The sequence below is a fragment of the Aspergillus vadensis genome (genome assembly GCF_003184925.1).
Source record: "Aspergillus vadensis CBS 113365 unplaced genomic scaffold BO88scaffold_36, whole genome shotgun sequence".
Classification (NCBI taxonomy): Eukaryota; Fungi; Ascomycota; class Eurotiomycetes; order Eurotiales; family Aspergillaceae; genus Aspergillus; species Aspergillus vadensis.
This window is the reverse complement of record NW_020292074.1, coordinates 1-14,921: the sequence shown is the minus strand read 5'-3', so window position 1 is coordinate 14,921 and position 14,921 is coordinate 1. Positions and strand designations below refer to the sequence as shown.

The 14,921-nt window shown below is 47.9% G+C and overlaps 7 protein-coding genes across 7 annotated transcripts; 4 read left to right on the top strand and 3 right to left on the bottom strand.

Moving 5' to 3' along the window:
• Positions 1–2,890: 2,890 nt before the first annotated feature.
• Positions 2,891–4,512, top strand: BO88DRAFT_475589 (amino acid transporter; the record flags this gene model as incomplete). Its single annotated transcript, XM_025711880.1, has 5 exons — positions 2,891–3,034; positions 3,088–3,349; positions 3,404–3,601; positions 3,648–4,036; positions 4,096–4,512. The coding sequence occupies 5 exons, from the start codon at positions 2,891–2,893 to the stop codon at positions 4,510–4,512; spliced, it is 1,410 nt and encodes a 469-aa protein (XP_025557530.1).
• An 811-nt stretch (positions 4,513–5,323) lies between these two features.
• Positions 5,324–7,157, bottom strand: BO88DRAFT_194898 (Zn(II)2Cys6 transcription factor). Its single transcript, XM_025701835.1, has 2 exons — positions 6,942–7,157; positions 5,324–6,859 (listed from the first exon to the last, which is right to left on the bottom strand). Exons 1-2 carry the CDS (start codon positions 7,011–7,013, stop codon positions 5,411–5,413), a joined length of 1,521 nt encoding a protein of 506 aa, XP_025557529.1. The 5' UTR covers positions 7,014–7,157; the 3' UTR covers positions 5,324–5,410.
• A 703-nt stretch (positions 7,158–7,860) lies between these two features.
• BO88DRAFT_475588 (uncharacterized protein) lies at positions 7,861–8,701 on the top strand (the record flags this gene model as incomplete). The annotated part of the gene is made up of 2 exons (XM_025711879.1): positions 7,861–8,144; positions 8,200–8,701. The coding sequence occupies 2 exons, from the start codon at positions 7,861–7,863 to the stop codon at positions 8,699–8,701; spliced, it is 786 nt and encodes a 261-aa protein (XP_025557528.1).
• An 841-nt stretch (positions 8,702–9,542) lies between these two features.
• On the top strand, positions 9,543–11,130 carry BO88DRAFT_475584 (uncharacterized protein; the record flags this gene model as incomplete). Its single annotated transcript, XM_025711878.1, has 5 exons — positions 9,543–9,763; positions 9,798–10,019; positions 10,579–10,714; positions 10,762–10,862; positions 10,884–11,130. 5 exons carry the CDS (start codon positions 9,543–9,545, stop codon positions 11,128–11,130), a joined length of 927 nt encoding a protein of 308 aa, XP_025557527.1.
• A 126-nt stretch (positions 11,131–11,256) lies between these two features.
• Positions 11,257–12,064, bottom strand: BO88DRAFT_447425 (uncharacterized protein; the record flags this gene model as incomplete). Its single annotated transcript, XM_025710368.1, has 1 exon — positions 11,257–12,064. The coding sequence occupies one exon, from the start codon at positions 12,062–12,064 to the stop codon at positions 11,261–11,263; it is 804 nt and encodes a 267-aa protein (XP_025557526.1). The 3' UTR covers positions 11,257–11,260.
• Positions 12,065–12,710: 646 nt separating this feature from the next.
• BO88DRAFT_352438 (uncharacterized protein) lies at positions 12,711–13,073 on the top strand (the record flags this gene model as incomplete). The annotated part of the gene is made up of 1 exon (XM_025703590.1): positions 12,711–13,073. The coding sequence occupies one exon, from the start codon at positions 12,711–12,713 to the stop codon at positions 13,071–13,073; it is 363 nt and encodes a 120-aa protein (XP_025557525.1).
• A 221-nt stretch (positions 13,074–13,294) lies between these two features.
• Positions 13,295–14,554, bottom strand: BO88DRAFT_430108 (uncharacterized protein; the record flags this gene model as incomplete). Its single annotated transcript, XM_025709216.1, has 4 exons — positions 13,295–13,531; positions 13,628–13,850; positions 13,884–14,177; positions 14,220–14,554. 4 exons carry the CDS (start codon positions 14,552–14,554, stop codon positions 13,295–13,297), a joined length of 1,089 nt encoding a protein of 362 aa, XP_025557524.1.
• Between the last annotated feature and the right edge of the window lie 367 nt (positions 14,555–14,921).

Below are 14,921 nucleotides of genomic sequence, written 5' to 3'. Positions count from 1 at the left end.
GGATACAGAACACAGCCATCGGATCCTTCTCTCACCGCTTGTTCTACCACACCACAAGTCAAGCAAGAAACCTCATCTCACATACAGCGTTTCCGACTTCAAGTCACCATTTGCATGGTCACTGGGTTCATCACACGGGTGTAGATTAACAACCGAATCAATGCAAGCTTTGCAATCAGAGGCCATGATGGTCCAGAAGCGAGACGTACCGTATACGTCAATGCAGCAGTTCTAGAATTTAAAAAAGCGCAAGCCAAATTGTCTTACAATTCAGAAGATGAGATCACTGGCACACGAGGCTACGATGGCTACATCGGTAAAAAGAACTTTCAATTGCTTTTGAGAACGGACCCAAAATTGAGGGCGTGATACACCAAGAGAACGACCAGAATATATCTACCATTGGCAATGTAATACGGGTAATCACTTTGTAATGATCAAGGTATGTACATTTGCTGACCTTAGTTGGCACATCCTCTAACAGGACTCTTTTACTTAAAGTTTTGTATGGAAGGCACAGGAATATGTGGCTATCCCGGAAGAGCAAGTTGACAGGGTATTCCACTTTCTTTGATACAGCACTCCTCCGTGCAGGCTTTCTACCAATCTTTCGAGGTTTCCCCCTGTACTTCATGCAAATGCAGAGGTAACTATTCTTTGGTGCAACCTGGTTTTATTGTATTGAATACTAAGTCTTTCAATTTATTCTAGTTCGTTTTCTCTAGTTATTCACAATAAATTTCGTGATTTTACTGGGTAGTGCACTTTTACTCGATTGTTTTACCAGTAGCTCCGATTGACTCGAGGCTATGCACTCTAGTCAATGGTCTTCTTGGAGAGGTATCAATTTTGCGTTCAGTAGTCTTGTAGCTGTAGCCTTCAAATTTTTCCCATTGATAGTAATAATTTTGAAGTTGAAACACGATCTGGCTGCTTGAAGGTGGGTTGGCTGAGTGCGTTGTATTAGAATTCAGTAGTGGTTTGGGCCTTCAGGGGAAGGGAGAGGGAGCGAGCAGGGTGAAGGAAGATAAACCGGCATGAATGAGTACTAAGCCCCGAAAAACATAAAGAGCAAAAAAGAATATAAAAACATACAACAGAAGGGATTCGCTGGTGGTCACCCACCCAACTACTAACCTCCCGGCGTGTGGCTTAAGTACGGCTGAGCGGACGGGAAGCCCTGTTTTCCACACCCTGTGGTCGTATGTGCTTTCTTTCGGTTATACGCAAATTATATGCTAATTTCTGTAACATTTGTTGCCTTATTCATGCTGCCGGTTGACGATTTGGGTGGATTGTTCGACATCTTCCTAAGGACAAGCACTTCTTGGATATGCCTTGCTTCATCGAGGATGGCGCGCAGACTGACCTTCGAAGAACGAGTATCGTCCATAGTATGTGTCCGGGAATGATTGAGGACCTCAGACGAGGCAACGAAACTGCTCTATCTAAGAAGAACGCTTTCAATACCTCAAGAATATTTATCCTAGCATCTGATCAATTCTCTTCTAAGCATGGTTAACCGCTGGGGCCCAGCAAGACCTCTTCCACCGAATATATCATCAGCGCTGAGGGCGCGATCATAAGTGCCGCATAGACCAGAATGATAGAATCCGCCGGGACCACCATCCTGCACGGAGAAAGAATCAGCCAGGAACGATCTCCTGACTTCATGCCCTTGTTGATCTTCATGACCATTTGACAACATTTAGATAGGTCTGCGAGAACAGCAGCGTCCCCAATATTGCCGAAAGGTTCTCCGCCTCAGCACGATTGAAGCAAGATACTGCTAAATTTTTCCTTGCTAGCGACGGTACTCTTCCTCTGCAAGCCATGAAAAGTGGATAAATACATTCGTGTTGGGGACGCAACGGACCCGCTTGATGAATTTGACAAGGTTCCTGATATAATTTGAGGTGCATATCTTGCTTGGCTCGGAAGTTCCTTTCATTTTGCGACCAGGACACGTTGACGTCTTTTGAAGTGGACCGCTGCTCAGCTCCTGTTTACACAGTCATCGGGAATGGGTATCCCCACCCGGTAATGTGTGGCAAGGCTTTCGAAGGAGATGAGCAGAGTGAAGCTACCGTTATTGCGCTTCATTAGACTTTAACCGAGGTAGTCCGTTTATATAACGCGTCCTCATAGTCTGTGATTGCTTACAATATGAAGACACCTTTGAAAGAGCGTACGGACAGATGGTCTCCGTGTTTTCATTAGGTTTATTCTTTTCTTCTTCTATATCGTAGTCTCTGAGCAGTACATAGAGGGCATAATTCATCAACTTACACAATTTGAAATTTCCGTAAAATATTTCTTCTGAATAGAAGAGTATTTATAACCGGCCTGCCATACAGTCCGGGTGAATATCGTTGTCTTGGGTCCTCCTGTCCATACTAATTCATCGTAAAGGGGCAATGCTGGGCATGGAAACGTGCTGAACAAGCACTCTCTCAGCACGATCGAGTGAAGAGTGGCGCAAAACTGGGCGATCGACCTGCCAGTAAGACTTTCTGATAGAGAGATTCTAGAGAAATAGCGTTGTATTAGTGATGGATATCATTTTCTGACGAATAAATTGTCGAGGCCATATCTGGAACGCGGGGGAGATGCGGGATAAAGTATGGAAGGTGGTTCCGCTTGATATGACTATCAATTGTGCCCCACAAAACTATCTTTCTGTTTTCGCGGAACAAGCTGCCTTATTCATCTGTTTCCCCGCATTTTCGTATCCGACGCCCTGAAGGCTGTTCCAACGTAATCTATCGTTCTATAGGGTTGTGCAAGACTGAACTATGCCTAGGAGCGCACCCGATAAATACTGGACAGCCAATTCTCAGATTCAACCATTCTGACTCTTGTGCTCTTTTATGCCAAAATCTAGCCTGCCATGAAGAAACAACTAAGTCTTGATAATAGTCCGGAAGACATCCTATCAGCGGAGTCACAAGCTGGTGAGCTCTCCATCTTGGAACCAATCCAGGATGATGCGGTATTCGGTGAAATTCGCGAAGGAGATACCAATTATCGTAACGTGAGCTCCCTCAAAGTGTCTCCAAAAAGCTAGCCTGTACTAACGAAGTCCAGGTGAGCTGTATAGGAACCGTTGCCCTTATGTTGAAAGTGCAAATTGGCCTTGGCGTTCTCACGATACCCAGCTGTTTCGACATTCTTGGGATAATACCTGGAGTTATTGTTCTGCTTGCAATTGCAGCGACGACAACCTGGTCGAACTGGATGGTGGGCGTGTTCAAAATACGCCATCCTGAGGTCTATGGCATCGGCGATGTTGGAAAGATGCTCCTTGGGCGCGCTGGATACGAGCTGTTCGGCGGGGCTTATTTCCTATGTGAGTGATTATGGCGCTCGATTCAAACTGGCTTGTGTCCTGACCTACTGCAAGACTATATCTTCACTGGTGGATCTGCCCTCTTGAGCATCTCGATCGCCCTTAATGCGCTGTCTGATCATGCAGCATGTACTGCCATTTTCGTGGCTGTTGCAGCCATCATTGGCTTTGCCTTCTCTAGTATCCAGACTCTGGCTCGTATAAGCTGGCTCGCCTGGATAGGTGTATCGTGCATTATCATTGCAGGCAAGTGTGTTTTTACAGATGCGGACTTGTTTTTGGTCTAACCAATGCCTAGTCTTTATTGTAACGATCGGTGTCGGGGTCCAGGGCCATGCACCGATGACTGCAGGTGTCATCCCAGAATCCGACTATAAGCTCTTCGGCAGCCCAAGCTTTGTTGAGGCCATGACTGCCGTGTCAACGATAACTCTAGCCTACGCCGGGGCCCCAGCATTGTTTAACGTCGTCTCCGAAATGCGTGATCCGCATCTCTTTACTAGATCCCTCGCTATATGTCAAGTTATTGTCACCGCAATCTACCTAGTGGTCGGAACAGTTGTATACTACTACTGTGGTTCTTATGTAGCCTCGCCAGCTCTTGGCTCTGCTGGACCCTTGCTCAAAAAGATTAGTTATGGTTTTGCGCTACCGGGGCTGTGTGTTTCTGCGGTCCTGTTTCTTCACGTGAGTCTTCATTCCATTTTGATGCCTGATTGAATACCCATCTAAGGCCCCCCATACAGTTACCTTCTAAACACATCTTCATGCGCATTCTCCGGGGCTCCAGACACCTTACTGCGCCGACACCAACGCATTGGATTACGTGGATAGGCTCTACGTTCAGTATAACTACAATCGCGTACATTGTCGCCAGCAGCATTCCCGTTTTTAGTGATCTCGTATCACTTGTTGGAGCTCTTCTGGCCACATCATTATGTTTCCAGCCTATGGGGTTTATGTGGCTGTACGATAACTGGGGACCGGGCAAGCGAGAGAAGTCCATGAAGTGGTGTTTATGTGTGGCTTGGTGTGTGTTTATGATCCTAACTGGGGTCTTCTTGACGATCGGGGGCACTTATGCTTCGGTAGTGAGCATTATACAGTCTTACCAGGAGACCGGAGGATCCTCTGCTTGGTCTTGTGCCGATAATGACAACTAAGTAACGTTCAGTCTTTATGGATATATGCAATTGATGAGTTGAGAATTAAGAGGGATTTCTGTAGCATAGGCTGTTACATTGGGTGGTGTTCACGCTTTCCTTCACCCTTGTTCACGCTCTGTAGCACATGGAATAAGTTATGGGCGTCTTAGTATCCCAAATACATCCCATAGTCTGAAATGTCACCTAGTCTGATAAGTGAAGTCCAGGGTAAACACAGCCTCCGGATTATACTCCAGCCTGCAGCAGTGGAGGAATGCGAGCTGCAGCAAGACTTGCCGGATTGGAAGGTCCCGCGGAGCCACTTGCCGTTTCCGCTGGGGATATCAACCACCCTTGATAAGATAAGGTTCAGCGTTCCATAATATCCTGTGTAATCGCTGGACTAGAGATGAAGACTGATACGAGGCAGTAGATTTATCATCAGTGTAGAGCGACCAATGTGATCTTGCTTTCCGCAGCAATATGTGGGTCTTCGATCCCGTTGCCTCCACCGTGGTCTACCGTGGTGATTGCAGGGTCAAACATGGGCTAGTAACAGGGAAAAGGAGCATATAACCCTTTCCAAAATTATTCCAAATACATACGACCATAGGGTGTGGAAAACAGGGCTTCCCGTCCGCTCAGCCGTACTTAAGCCACACGCCGGGAGGTTAGTAGTTGGGTGGGTGACCACCAGCGAATCCCTTCTGTTGTATGTTTTTCCATTTTTTAATGAAGTCATTCATTCCTATGTGCACTGATAAAATATACTATGGAACAAACCATTTGCATTGTGGCCATGTGAACTATGCGCCAGGCATAACTTACGAAGCCAAAGAAAGTAAAGACTGACGCCGGGGCAGTGATATCACGTGTTGACATGTATTCATAACAGATCATTGATTGACCTTGTCACTCATAAGCGAGTGGGCTCAAAATACGGTCCAGATCGCTGGACTGACGCTTCGCTGAGTTGATCAATCTTCATAACGCCCTCTAGGAGTTGTAGGGCCATTGCGAAACCTGCGCCTCGCCCAATGTCTTGAAGACGGCGGATGACCCACTTTCTGGATTTGCGTTTGGTGACGGGAGACTTTCCAACCATATAGAGGGTCCAGATCAAAGAATAACCGCCTGGAACGCTAGCAGTCGACGTTAAACTATAAGAGACATGTTGCCCAGATACGAGCGATACATAACCTAGCATCTGTGGAACGGTAGCTAGCATGTCCTCCCCGAGACTTGTCATGATTTGTACTGTCTCTTGGTACTTCGCTTCCAGAGTCATTCGCACCGCTGAAGGGAGTTCGGTGGCCAAAACCTTCGTCAAAATGGAATATAAAATCTCGGAGACGATCATCCGGATGCATCGCGCATTGTTCCAGACTCGTATCGCCCAGGTGGATTGGTAGACGTCAAATCGCCCCTCGTGAAAGACTTCGGGGTCTGCTGTTGGCTCATAGATTGTTGTGTATGGGTCTGCTAGGCTGATAATTTCAAAGACGCGCCGAAACTCTTCCTGGAGGATGATCGCCTCTTCCAGCTTTTCGGACCACGAGACTTTCGATTTGTTCTGTGTGACGCTGTAGAGGAGGTTTACACACTTGGTAGCTGATACTCCGAGGAGCCAGAATGGACTATAAGCATCGGCGTGCTTGGACGCCTCTGCCTGCAGCGCCAGCAAGTCCTCCGGAAACGGTTGATTGCCGTGTAGACAAGTGATCACCGTGTCTGCGCGTACTTGGTTGAACATGAGTGTTGCGGCCGTACTAGTGAATTGGCTCTTGCCGCGGAGAACCACCAGTGCGGCAGCTCCTCGAACATGTCGCACCCACGACTGGAAATTGGAGACGTGCTCAAATACCCCTAGCGAGATGACAGACATCAGGGTGCTGTCTTTGACCGAATCAATAGGTGACGCCAATGCCGTGTTGACATTCGCAATCGCCTCGGAGTATTTGATGCGTGCGTGCCGAGCCAGCTCGGGTTGTTGATTGGAATTAGCCAGTGCCACGAGGCCCACCGCCGCCATGCTGGTCACCAGTGTGTAATGCTCCGCCTCGGTATTGTAAACCGCGGGGATATAGTTGAAAAACCCGCGCGAGGGAGTTTGGTTGTTAATGACAAAGTTGTGAAGGAAATAGTTGACACCGATCTCGTCTAGGCTGGGCCCTAAGCCAGGGGTGGGTGGTGAAGGGGTGCGGCTTGAGGTTGTCGAGCCATTGCGTTTTGCTCGTTTCTCTGTAGATCGCTTGATGGTCTTGTCTGTCTGGTCGCGAAAAACGAGTTCCCATTCATCGCGATAGCCCGGACATTTCTCTCGCATGCGGATGCATTGTCCACAGTGGGGTATCTGCTGGTCGCACTGAACCGAGATCGGCCCCTGTCAGCATTTATTCGGCCGCGAATGATGAAAAAGCAAAGTAGCAAAAAACAGGAACACCCACACGTCGCTTCACAGCCCGACAGTTTCCACAATTGCGGGAGGCTCTTGGGCGAGGCGCTTTTCCCGATGCCATTTCTCGCTGTCTGCGCCGTAAGGATACGTTGAGAAGGGAGTCAGAGGGGTAAACCCCGAGGATTGTGATGAAGTTAAAGAACCTCCTCCCCGGGCTGAGGCTGACTAACGAACCGCGGGTAAAGGAGGCTTAAAGTCGGTTAAGCAGTTTTCGTTGAAGAGCTTAACCCTTGAACAAGCTCAGCTCTCCTCCTCTAGCCAGCCTTGTCTCGCCCCGCGCTGTGTGTCTATGCCTTGCCACGTGCACTACTACTCTTTGGGCAATCCTGAGCACAATCTGGCGACCCACGATGCAGAAACTCAGCCTCCTCCGATACCCAAACCGCCCCCACTTACTAGATTTTGACGACGGCATCTTGTTGTGGACTTTGGGAGGAAAAGGCAGACGATCGTCACTGGGTTCACCGCATTGCCAGCCGTGGCGCCTTAGCGGCTTAAAGAAAGGGAGGAATGCGGGAAGACCCACGGCCAGTGAGGGCGCTTGACTCGTAGCTGGGGCGCAGCCATGGTTCCGCACTGGACTTTCTGTTTGTGTGAACCGAGTTTCAGCTGGAATTCCACTTGACTTTATCTTCCCTTCCCGCTCGCGCTTTTCCTTATCCGGTAGTGTAGATGCTCAACCAACCAGGATGACAGTTTCGTCGATTCTGAAGTATAACAGACAATTTCTTCGACAAGGCTGTGTTCTTTAGGTTATAACGCTCAACAGCATCTTCAGCAATATAAAGAGAGACAGATATCATGTCTTTCAGATTCCAGACAGAACTCACTTTCCTATCCACTCTTCCTCTTCTTGTCACTTCATCTCTAGCAGTATTTTATCATCTATAACAACAACTACAGCAACAATGGGCACTGTTACCTATCGTGATGGCATTGCTATTCTGCAACTTGTTGTCTTTCCCTTTATCCTCGGCTCTGCAATCTTCATATGGAGCCGGGCTGGCTTAAGGGTTGGAAGCAAGATCTGGCGATACCCTGTTACGCTCTCTCTCATTCGAATCGCCGGTAGTATCGCGTCGCTGTTGTCGATCGACCATGATTCCAAGGATGTCGAGATTGCCATCGCAGTATGCGAGTTGATTGGTCTCGCACCTCTGTTGTTGACCTATGTCGGAGTTCTCAGACAAATGTGAGTCCCCTCGGACTAGTCGCAGAGATCCACATGACGCTAACAATTCGATCAGTGATGTCAATCAAGTGGTGCCCGTCAAGTGGCTCAATATTGTGTCTATCGTCGGTATCATCGGTCTCATCATCGGTATTGCGGGAGTCAGTACCGCAAGTGACGATGGCGGCAGCTACCAGCCAAGCAACACCGTCAAAGCATCCATGGCTATTTTTATCGCTCTATTCGTGGTCTATCATCTGCTAGCCGCTTTCATGTACCTCCAGATGGGTCACCTGAAGGCCTTCCAGAAGAAGTTGTTCCTCGCCATCATCCTCTCCACGCCTTTCATCCTGGTCCGCGTTGTCTACGCAGCAATTGGCGACTTCACCACTATCGAGCGGTTCTCCATTATCAGCACTAATGGAAGCCCCACCATCTACTTGGTCATGGATGTGCTGGAAGAGATTGTTGCCATGGCCGTCACAATGTTCTTGGGTATGTCGGCTGTGCTTGAGCCTGACTTTGTGCGCCTGACCCCGGCCCAGTTGGACTCTGAGCCGAAGACTGAGGTCGCGTAATGTGTCGAGTTCTGTAGTGAGCTGCGGCGGTTTTTTTTTGTTCTGAGCATGATTACGCACGTGTGCATTTTCTTTACCTATTTTATTGTTTTCATTGCAGCGCGAAAGTGATACCTGTTGTTTTTTATGTGTAGGCAGAGGATATTTTGGTGAATCTACGAAGATACTCTAAGATGGGATACAAATATAATCATATTTCAGCTATATCATAAGATACTACATCCATAATATTCTCTATCTTGTCTTTTGTGCCGTTGAGTTAGAGGTAGGTATGATACCAACCATTGTTACCTATGAAACAAGAAGGTACTTAGGGCCGTGCTCAGAGTTATCCGAACAGGCCAATAGTAGATGCAGTAAGCTACCCGAACAGGCCAATCAAAGTTGGAATTAGGGAATGAACTACGTGTTCCATTGTTCTGGAAATCCTAATCCTAAGGCTGCGTCGCGTCTGACCACCAGCTCCACCATCCGTGCACAGTTTCAACATCATCTTTACTTATTGCGGCAGGCTCCTAGTTACTTCCGCATCGGGTTACGGCCGCATAATCATTGCCTAAGATGCAGAATGTATCATTGTTTGCCAAAATCTCTGTTAGCCAAAATCTCACCGTGAACATGACTGGCGACATCCTCCCCAGATCAACGTATGGGAAAACGTGGGTTTTGGCCCCCACGTCAGGCTATTTCGCCCCATGCTTTTGCAATACAAGATAAGCCACTTTAGAGTCCATCAATTCACCAGCTCTACTCCTTTGAATTACAACCTGTTCAAATATTGGGCGTCGGATGTATGCTCCAGGCGCACTGTTGACAATTCGCAATAATCTGACTGACTGGCATGTATAGTTACAATGGGCGCATTCGATCAGAGGAGAGGAAACGGATATTCAATGTCCCAAAGCTCAAGCGCTTAGTAGCTTCATCTAAACGTCAGAAACAGGAAGATGTGATCGGCTATACAAAGCTTGCCGAGGGAGGCTTCAATATGACCTTCTTAATCACCATGCGGGACAAATTTAAATTTCCAGCCCTCATCTCATATCCAGTGACTCAGCCACGGTCACTAAATAACTAACTAACTAGTCATTGCAAGCGAAGTGGCTACTGTGGAGTATCTCCGTTCGCATGGCATACCCGTTCCAGAGGTCTATGGCAATTCCGCTAGTGCTGACAATCCCTCGGGAACGGAGCACATTTCTATGGAGCTTGTTAGGGGGCGGAGCCTGGGCGATGCATGGTTCAATTTATCCCCAGAACAGAGAACGAAACTCATCACTGAAATTGTGGGAATCAAGTCACGACTATTTGCACTGCGGTTCTAGCAAGTGGGAGTTTCTATTATTGCTCTAACGCGCCCGACAGTAGTTAGATGGTTATTACAGACTCGTTGCCGACTACAAAAGGGCGATGCTGCATTGACCCGACACGTCGCTCAGACTAGGGTACGACAGAAGAGTTAATCTACCGGTGGAGCGTGGACCACGTGAATATTGCTGCCATGAGCATTCGGGATTGACTTGAGATCAGTAGCCAAGACTTTGCAGACCCAGACTGCCTCTCAGCTCTAGAGCATTGCGGGCGCTAAGAAAGAGATCGCATGCCTTTCCAGATTTGGAAAACCCTTCTCAGCCCTTCAGGCGCCTTCGGAGGGAGACTTACAATTTTAAGCTGCAATCACATCTCGTCCACATTGCAAGTTTCAAGTAGTATCTTCAAACTACTCCCAGTATCCTTCCTAAAGTCCCAAGCCTTCATCGCTCAGTCTTCCGACCCCGCGATCTTCACCGAACAACATCATTGTCTCCGTTTGATCGGATCTTGAAGGATTGAATAACTGGCAGCACAGCATCATACTCCCCATTTTCCTAAAACAGCCTACAGAGCTACAGCGATGATGTGTCCGAATCTCTTCAAGAGCCCACCCTACCCAGCAACCTCAATGAGCTGGGATCAGAAGAACAGGACCGACAGGCTAATTCATTCCAGAGACATCAGCCTCACTACCACTATGTCCAGCAGACTTCAGGGATAAATCCAAAACTCTACAATGCGCTGAGGTGTTTATTAGTAGATTGAGACACCTCTTTCATTACGCCAGTAATCCATGGGATGGTGATAACTTGCCTCTTAAATCAAACCTCTTTGAGTGGTCGCGCAAGTGAGTTGACGCCAATGGCAGCATTGCACACCCTTGCACACTTGTGTATTCACAATATGAGTTGAAACAATGTCCGAGGTTGACAAGCGCACAAGGTGTAGAAGAGCAGATGAAAATGTGCCAGAAATTTATTGGAGTAGGGAGTGAGGGATGGGTTCCTAGTGATCAAATTGAGGAAATGATTAAAGTACGAGAACAAGCATTAAAGAAGGCTGCTCTGGAGGCAGGTGAATCAGAAGATCGGAGAGCGATGGTCGAGGAGAGTTAACTGTTGATGACTTCTGTGAGGATTGGTACGCGTGAACAGTTGCACTGTATCATACACTTCTTTTCTAGTTTTTGTTCCCATTTCAACATTTAGGCATAATTATCTGTAACGACAAGACCTATCTCTATTACTACCCATTCACACCCTCATTCCCCCACCGAATAAACCTCAAAATGGCATCAAATCCCTCCGGCGCCTTAATCCAATGTCCATCCCCTTCTGCCCCAACATACTCCAACCACTCGACCTCCACCCCCGCCCGCTTCATAATCCCAGTCACCTGCCTCCCCAACTCTACAGAAACCATCGGATCATCCCTGCCATGGCCCAAAAGCACCGGCGTATTCATGAATCTCATATCTTCACCCGCAGAAACCCCCACAACCTCCGAACAAAACTCAACCAGCCGTCTTCCCCGATCCAAATCCCCATCCTCAAACCTCTCCGCAAACGGCATCCATCCGCAGAAGCCCAAGACTCCTCCCAATCTCCCCTTCACCTTGCTACTCGCGCAAAACCAACTCCACAATGCAGTTGCCATGCCTTGACTAATCCCACCTAGATACACATGTGTGGTCTTACCATGAAGAAGCTCGATTTCTTTCCCCAGGACCTCAAGAACATGAGAGACAGACTCCCGCAATCCAGGAACTTGCGACTCCTGGCGCTCAGTGATATCATCTAGAGAATACGCCTCGAACCAGGCACTTAGCTCCTCCTGGAAGCGATCGTCCCAGCGGTCTTTGGAGGTGGGAAATACCCAGCGCCAGGTCGGGAGATGAGAGGGAAGATTTTGACCCGCCGATGTCGAAGAGGAAAACAGTTCCTCGGCGAATTCAGGCCCGTTGCTGCCGCGGCCGTGGAGGAGGATGGCTGTGTGGGTGTGAGGGTCTTGGGGGAGGTGGATGTGTGGCTTTGGGAAGTTTGCACTCATGATGTAGGTTTGTAGTTGGAAGTGGTTATTATGTTATTGACGATCGTTGAGATGGTGTGGTGTGGAAGACATGAAGGAAAGACGTGCGGGGTTTGGCGGGAAGAAGTTGCCGATTCTCACATCCACTAGTTAGTTCCTCCGTAGATCGACTTCAAACCTAGAATCAGCCTGTACCGAGATAGCTCGCAACGGCTCTATGGTTCAACGTATGTGATATGCACTGCGTTCGTGCAATGACCTGACGAACTGCCAAAAGTGTTTCTTCACAGGATCAAAGAGTGTGATAGTGGTGTGAGTAGTTTGGGCTTAGAGATGTCTAGAGTGAATGAAATGCTTGAAGTCAGATGTAATCATATCTAATTGAATTATATTCATTGAATATAATACTGCGTTGGAATCGCATTCAGATTCAATACACATTCGATTCATCCATTCCCTATCTTCTGAGCCATTCAAGCCTGCGGACTGGATGAACATCTCCCTTACGTTCTCACCTCCTTCGAAACAGTAAAACCTATGCTGTGTCTCTTATTTTTAAATCGATGATGTCTCCGTTAGTCAAAAACACCCTACTAGGAAGACTGGTGATAGATCTAACTGATAATCCCTCATAGAACAAACATGATGAACAGTCATAACGGTGGTCATGTATAGGGCTGAGACCGATGAGCCTTGCCACTGGGTCATTTGGATAAAAGATGCCAACGCAAAGTCTATTATTCTGCAGGTTGGGCTCAACAAGGACGGCTACTGCGTGGAAGCGCCCATCCTCAGAGATCCTCAACTAACGAGACGCATCAAGCACGCAGTGTACTGCGGGACCATCCCTTCAGGTGAACAAGACCTGGCTTTGTCAATAATTCAAATCCACCCCGTCGATAATGAAAGTGCCACCTGGAACTGCCAGGCATGGGTCATGGAAGTCTTAGAGGGGATGGAGCAGACGGAACTACTGCATATTGCTCCCGGGTCGAAAGCGACCCTAGAATCGATGCGCCAGAAAGTTTAATCAGACTACAATGAAACATCTGCATCTTGGCGATGAACTACTTCGGTCTAGAAACGCTGCTGTTGGTTTTTTGCACTTCTTTCACGACTGGGATCAAGAGTTGAGCTAAGCATAAAAATAGATGATAGAAGACATTACCTTCCCGCTCCGCCCAGATCATATCATTTAATTCATTACCGTGTGAGCATACCATTGCCAGTTTTCCAAATGCCATTGCCGGGTCACCGACACCAGTTATCTAACATCAGGTCGACTGCATGCTCCTTAGGCCAAATCCCGATCGTTTTTGGCAAGTACTCCCACCAATCCTCACAATTGCATCCTGGAAAGATTGTGTTCAATGCTTTCAAGTACTCCCAGTATTCTGGATACCAACCACATGTTTCCCAATCTATAATACCTGTAATTGTTACTCGCTTCGACGGCAAGTTATCTGTACCGGTCAAGGCTTCGGATGTCTGTAGACATTGTCCATCGACTTCGTTGGGGCTAGATGAATAAGGGGTGACAGTGACCATGATGTTTCAAGGATGAAGATCTGCATGGGTCATCACCAGTTCGTGTCCAGTTGTCATGTATGATCGAATCATCACAATTTGGCTCGTTTCAGTACGCCGAGGGTTGTATGACAGGAAATGATTGAATTCCATCTCATTGCTGATCGGAGTGTCTGCCACACGAGTCTCCCTTCTGGTGTCTTTACACCGGCGAGGCGTGTCTCCACCGTACACTGCACCAGGTTCGTTGGATGGTGTAAAAGGGAGCGACCTTAGGTCACTGAAGATGACATCTGGCTGCTCTCAGACCGACGCTTTCTGGTAGGGGCTCAACATCTTCCAAAGTGAGTCCAGCGGTTGTCCCGGCACACGGGACATGAAGACGAAGTTCCGAGTGGTGCCGGTTTGTTGCAACACACCGTGAGTATCTGGTATAGGAACGCGCAAATTCTGGCGTCTTATGTCTTCTAGCATTGCCAGATGATCCACATCAATGTAAGTGCCGAGTTTCAGAGCAAGGTTTGGGGTAAGGCCTAGTACTGCGGTCGATCCAAAATGCCATAGTATGTCACTGTTTAAGATCAGATCATTGAGACGTCTAATCGTGCTCGAAATCTCGGAAGAGTCACCAGCGCAAGTTGAGACTTACTGGGCTGCACGAGTAACAGCCATACTCAAAGGATGTATGACGACAACATCCGAGGGAATTAGAAATTTCTCTCTTACAGCCGGTGGAGGACCGGACTGGGTGTCAGTGCCCTTTGTTGATTCAGCCTTCACAGCCGAGTCCACAAAAACTTGACGAAGAAGGGGATAGGTTTTGAGCTTGAACTTTATCAACTCCTCCAAATTCGTAGAGGGGTTATTGCTAACCCTCACATTAAATTCGTGTAGAAGAAGCTTATTGACCTTAGCTGCAGCTTCTGCTGCAGCACCAGTTAGCTTTTTTGAAGGGGTTCCTTGAACGCACGTCTGGCCCATCATGTTGATTGAAGCTTCGATAGATGATTCTGTGAAGCATACGTGAGGGTCCGGGGCGTGGGATGAGAGGATAGATATACTTTGCCGCGAAGGGGGAACGCTAATGATGCTTCTTCCCTAACAGGAGTGATCAAATCCTGTATTCACTGTGAGACCAGGCTAGTACTGGTTTGCAGAGGTAGTAGTGACTACCGTCACGTTCAAACATCAGTGAATGCAGGTAAAAAATGAAGTATATTAGTAACATAAATATTAATTTGAGTACATACGACCACAGGGTGTGGAAAACAGGGCTTCCCGTCCGCTCAGCCGTACTTAAGCCACACGCCGGGAGGTTAGTAGTTGGGTGGGTGACCACCAGCGAATCCCT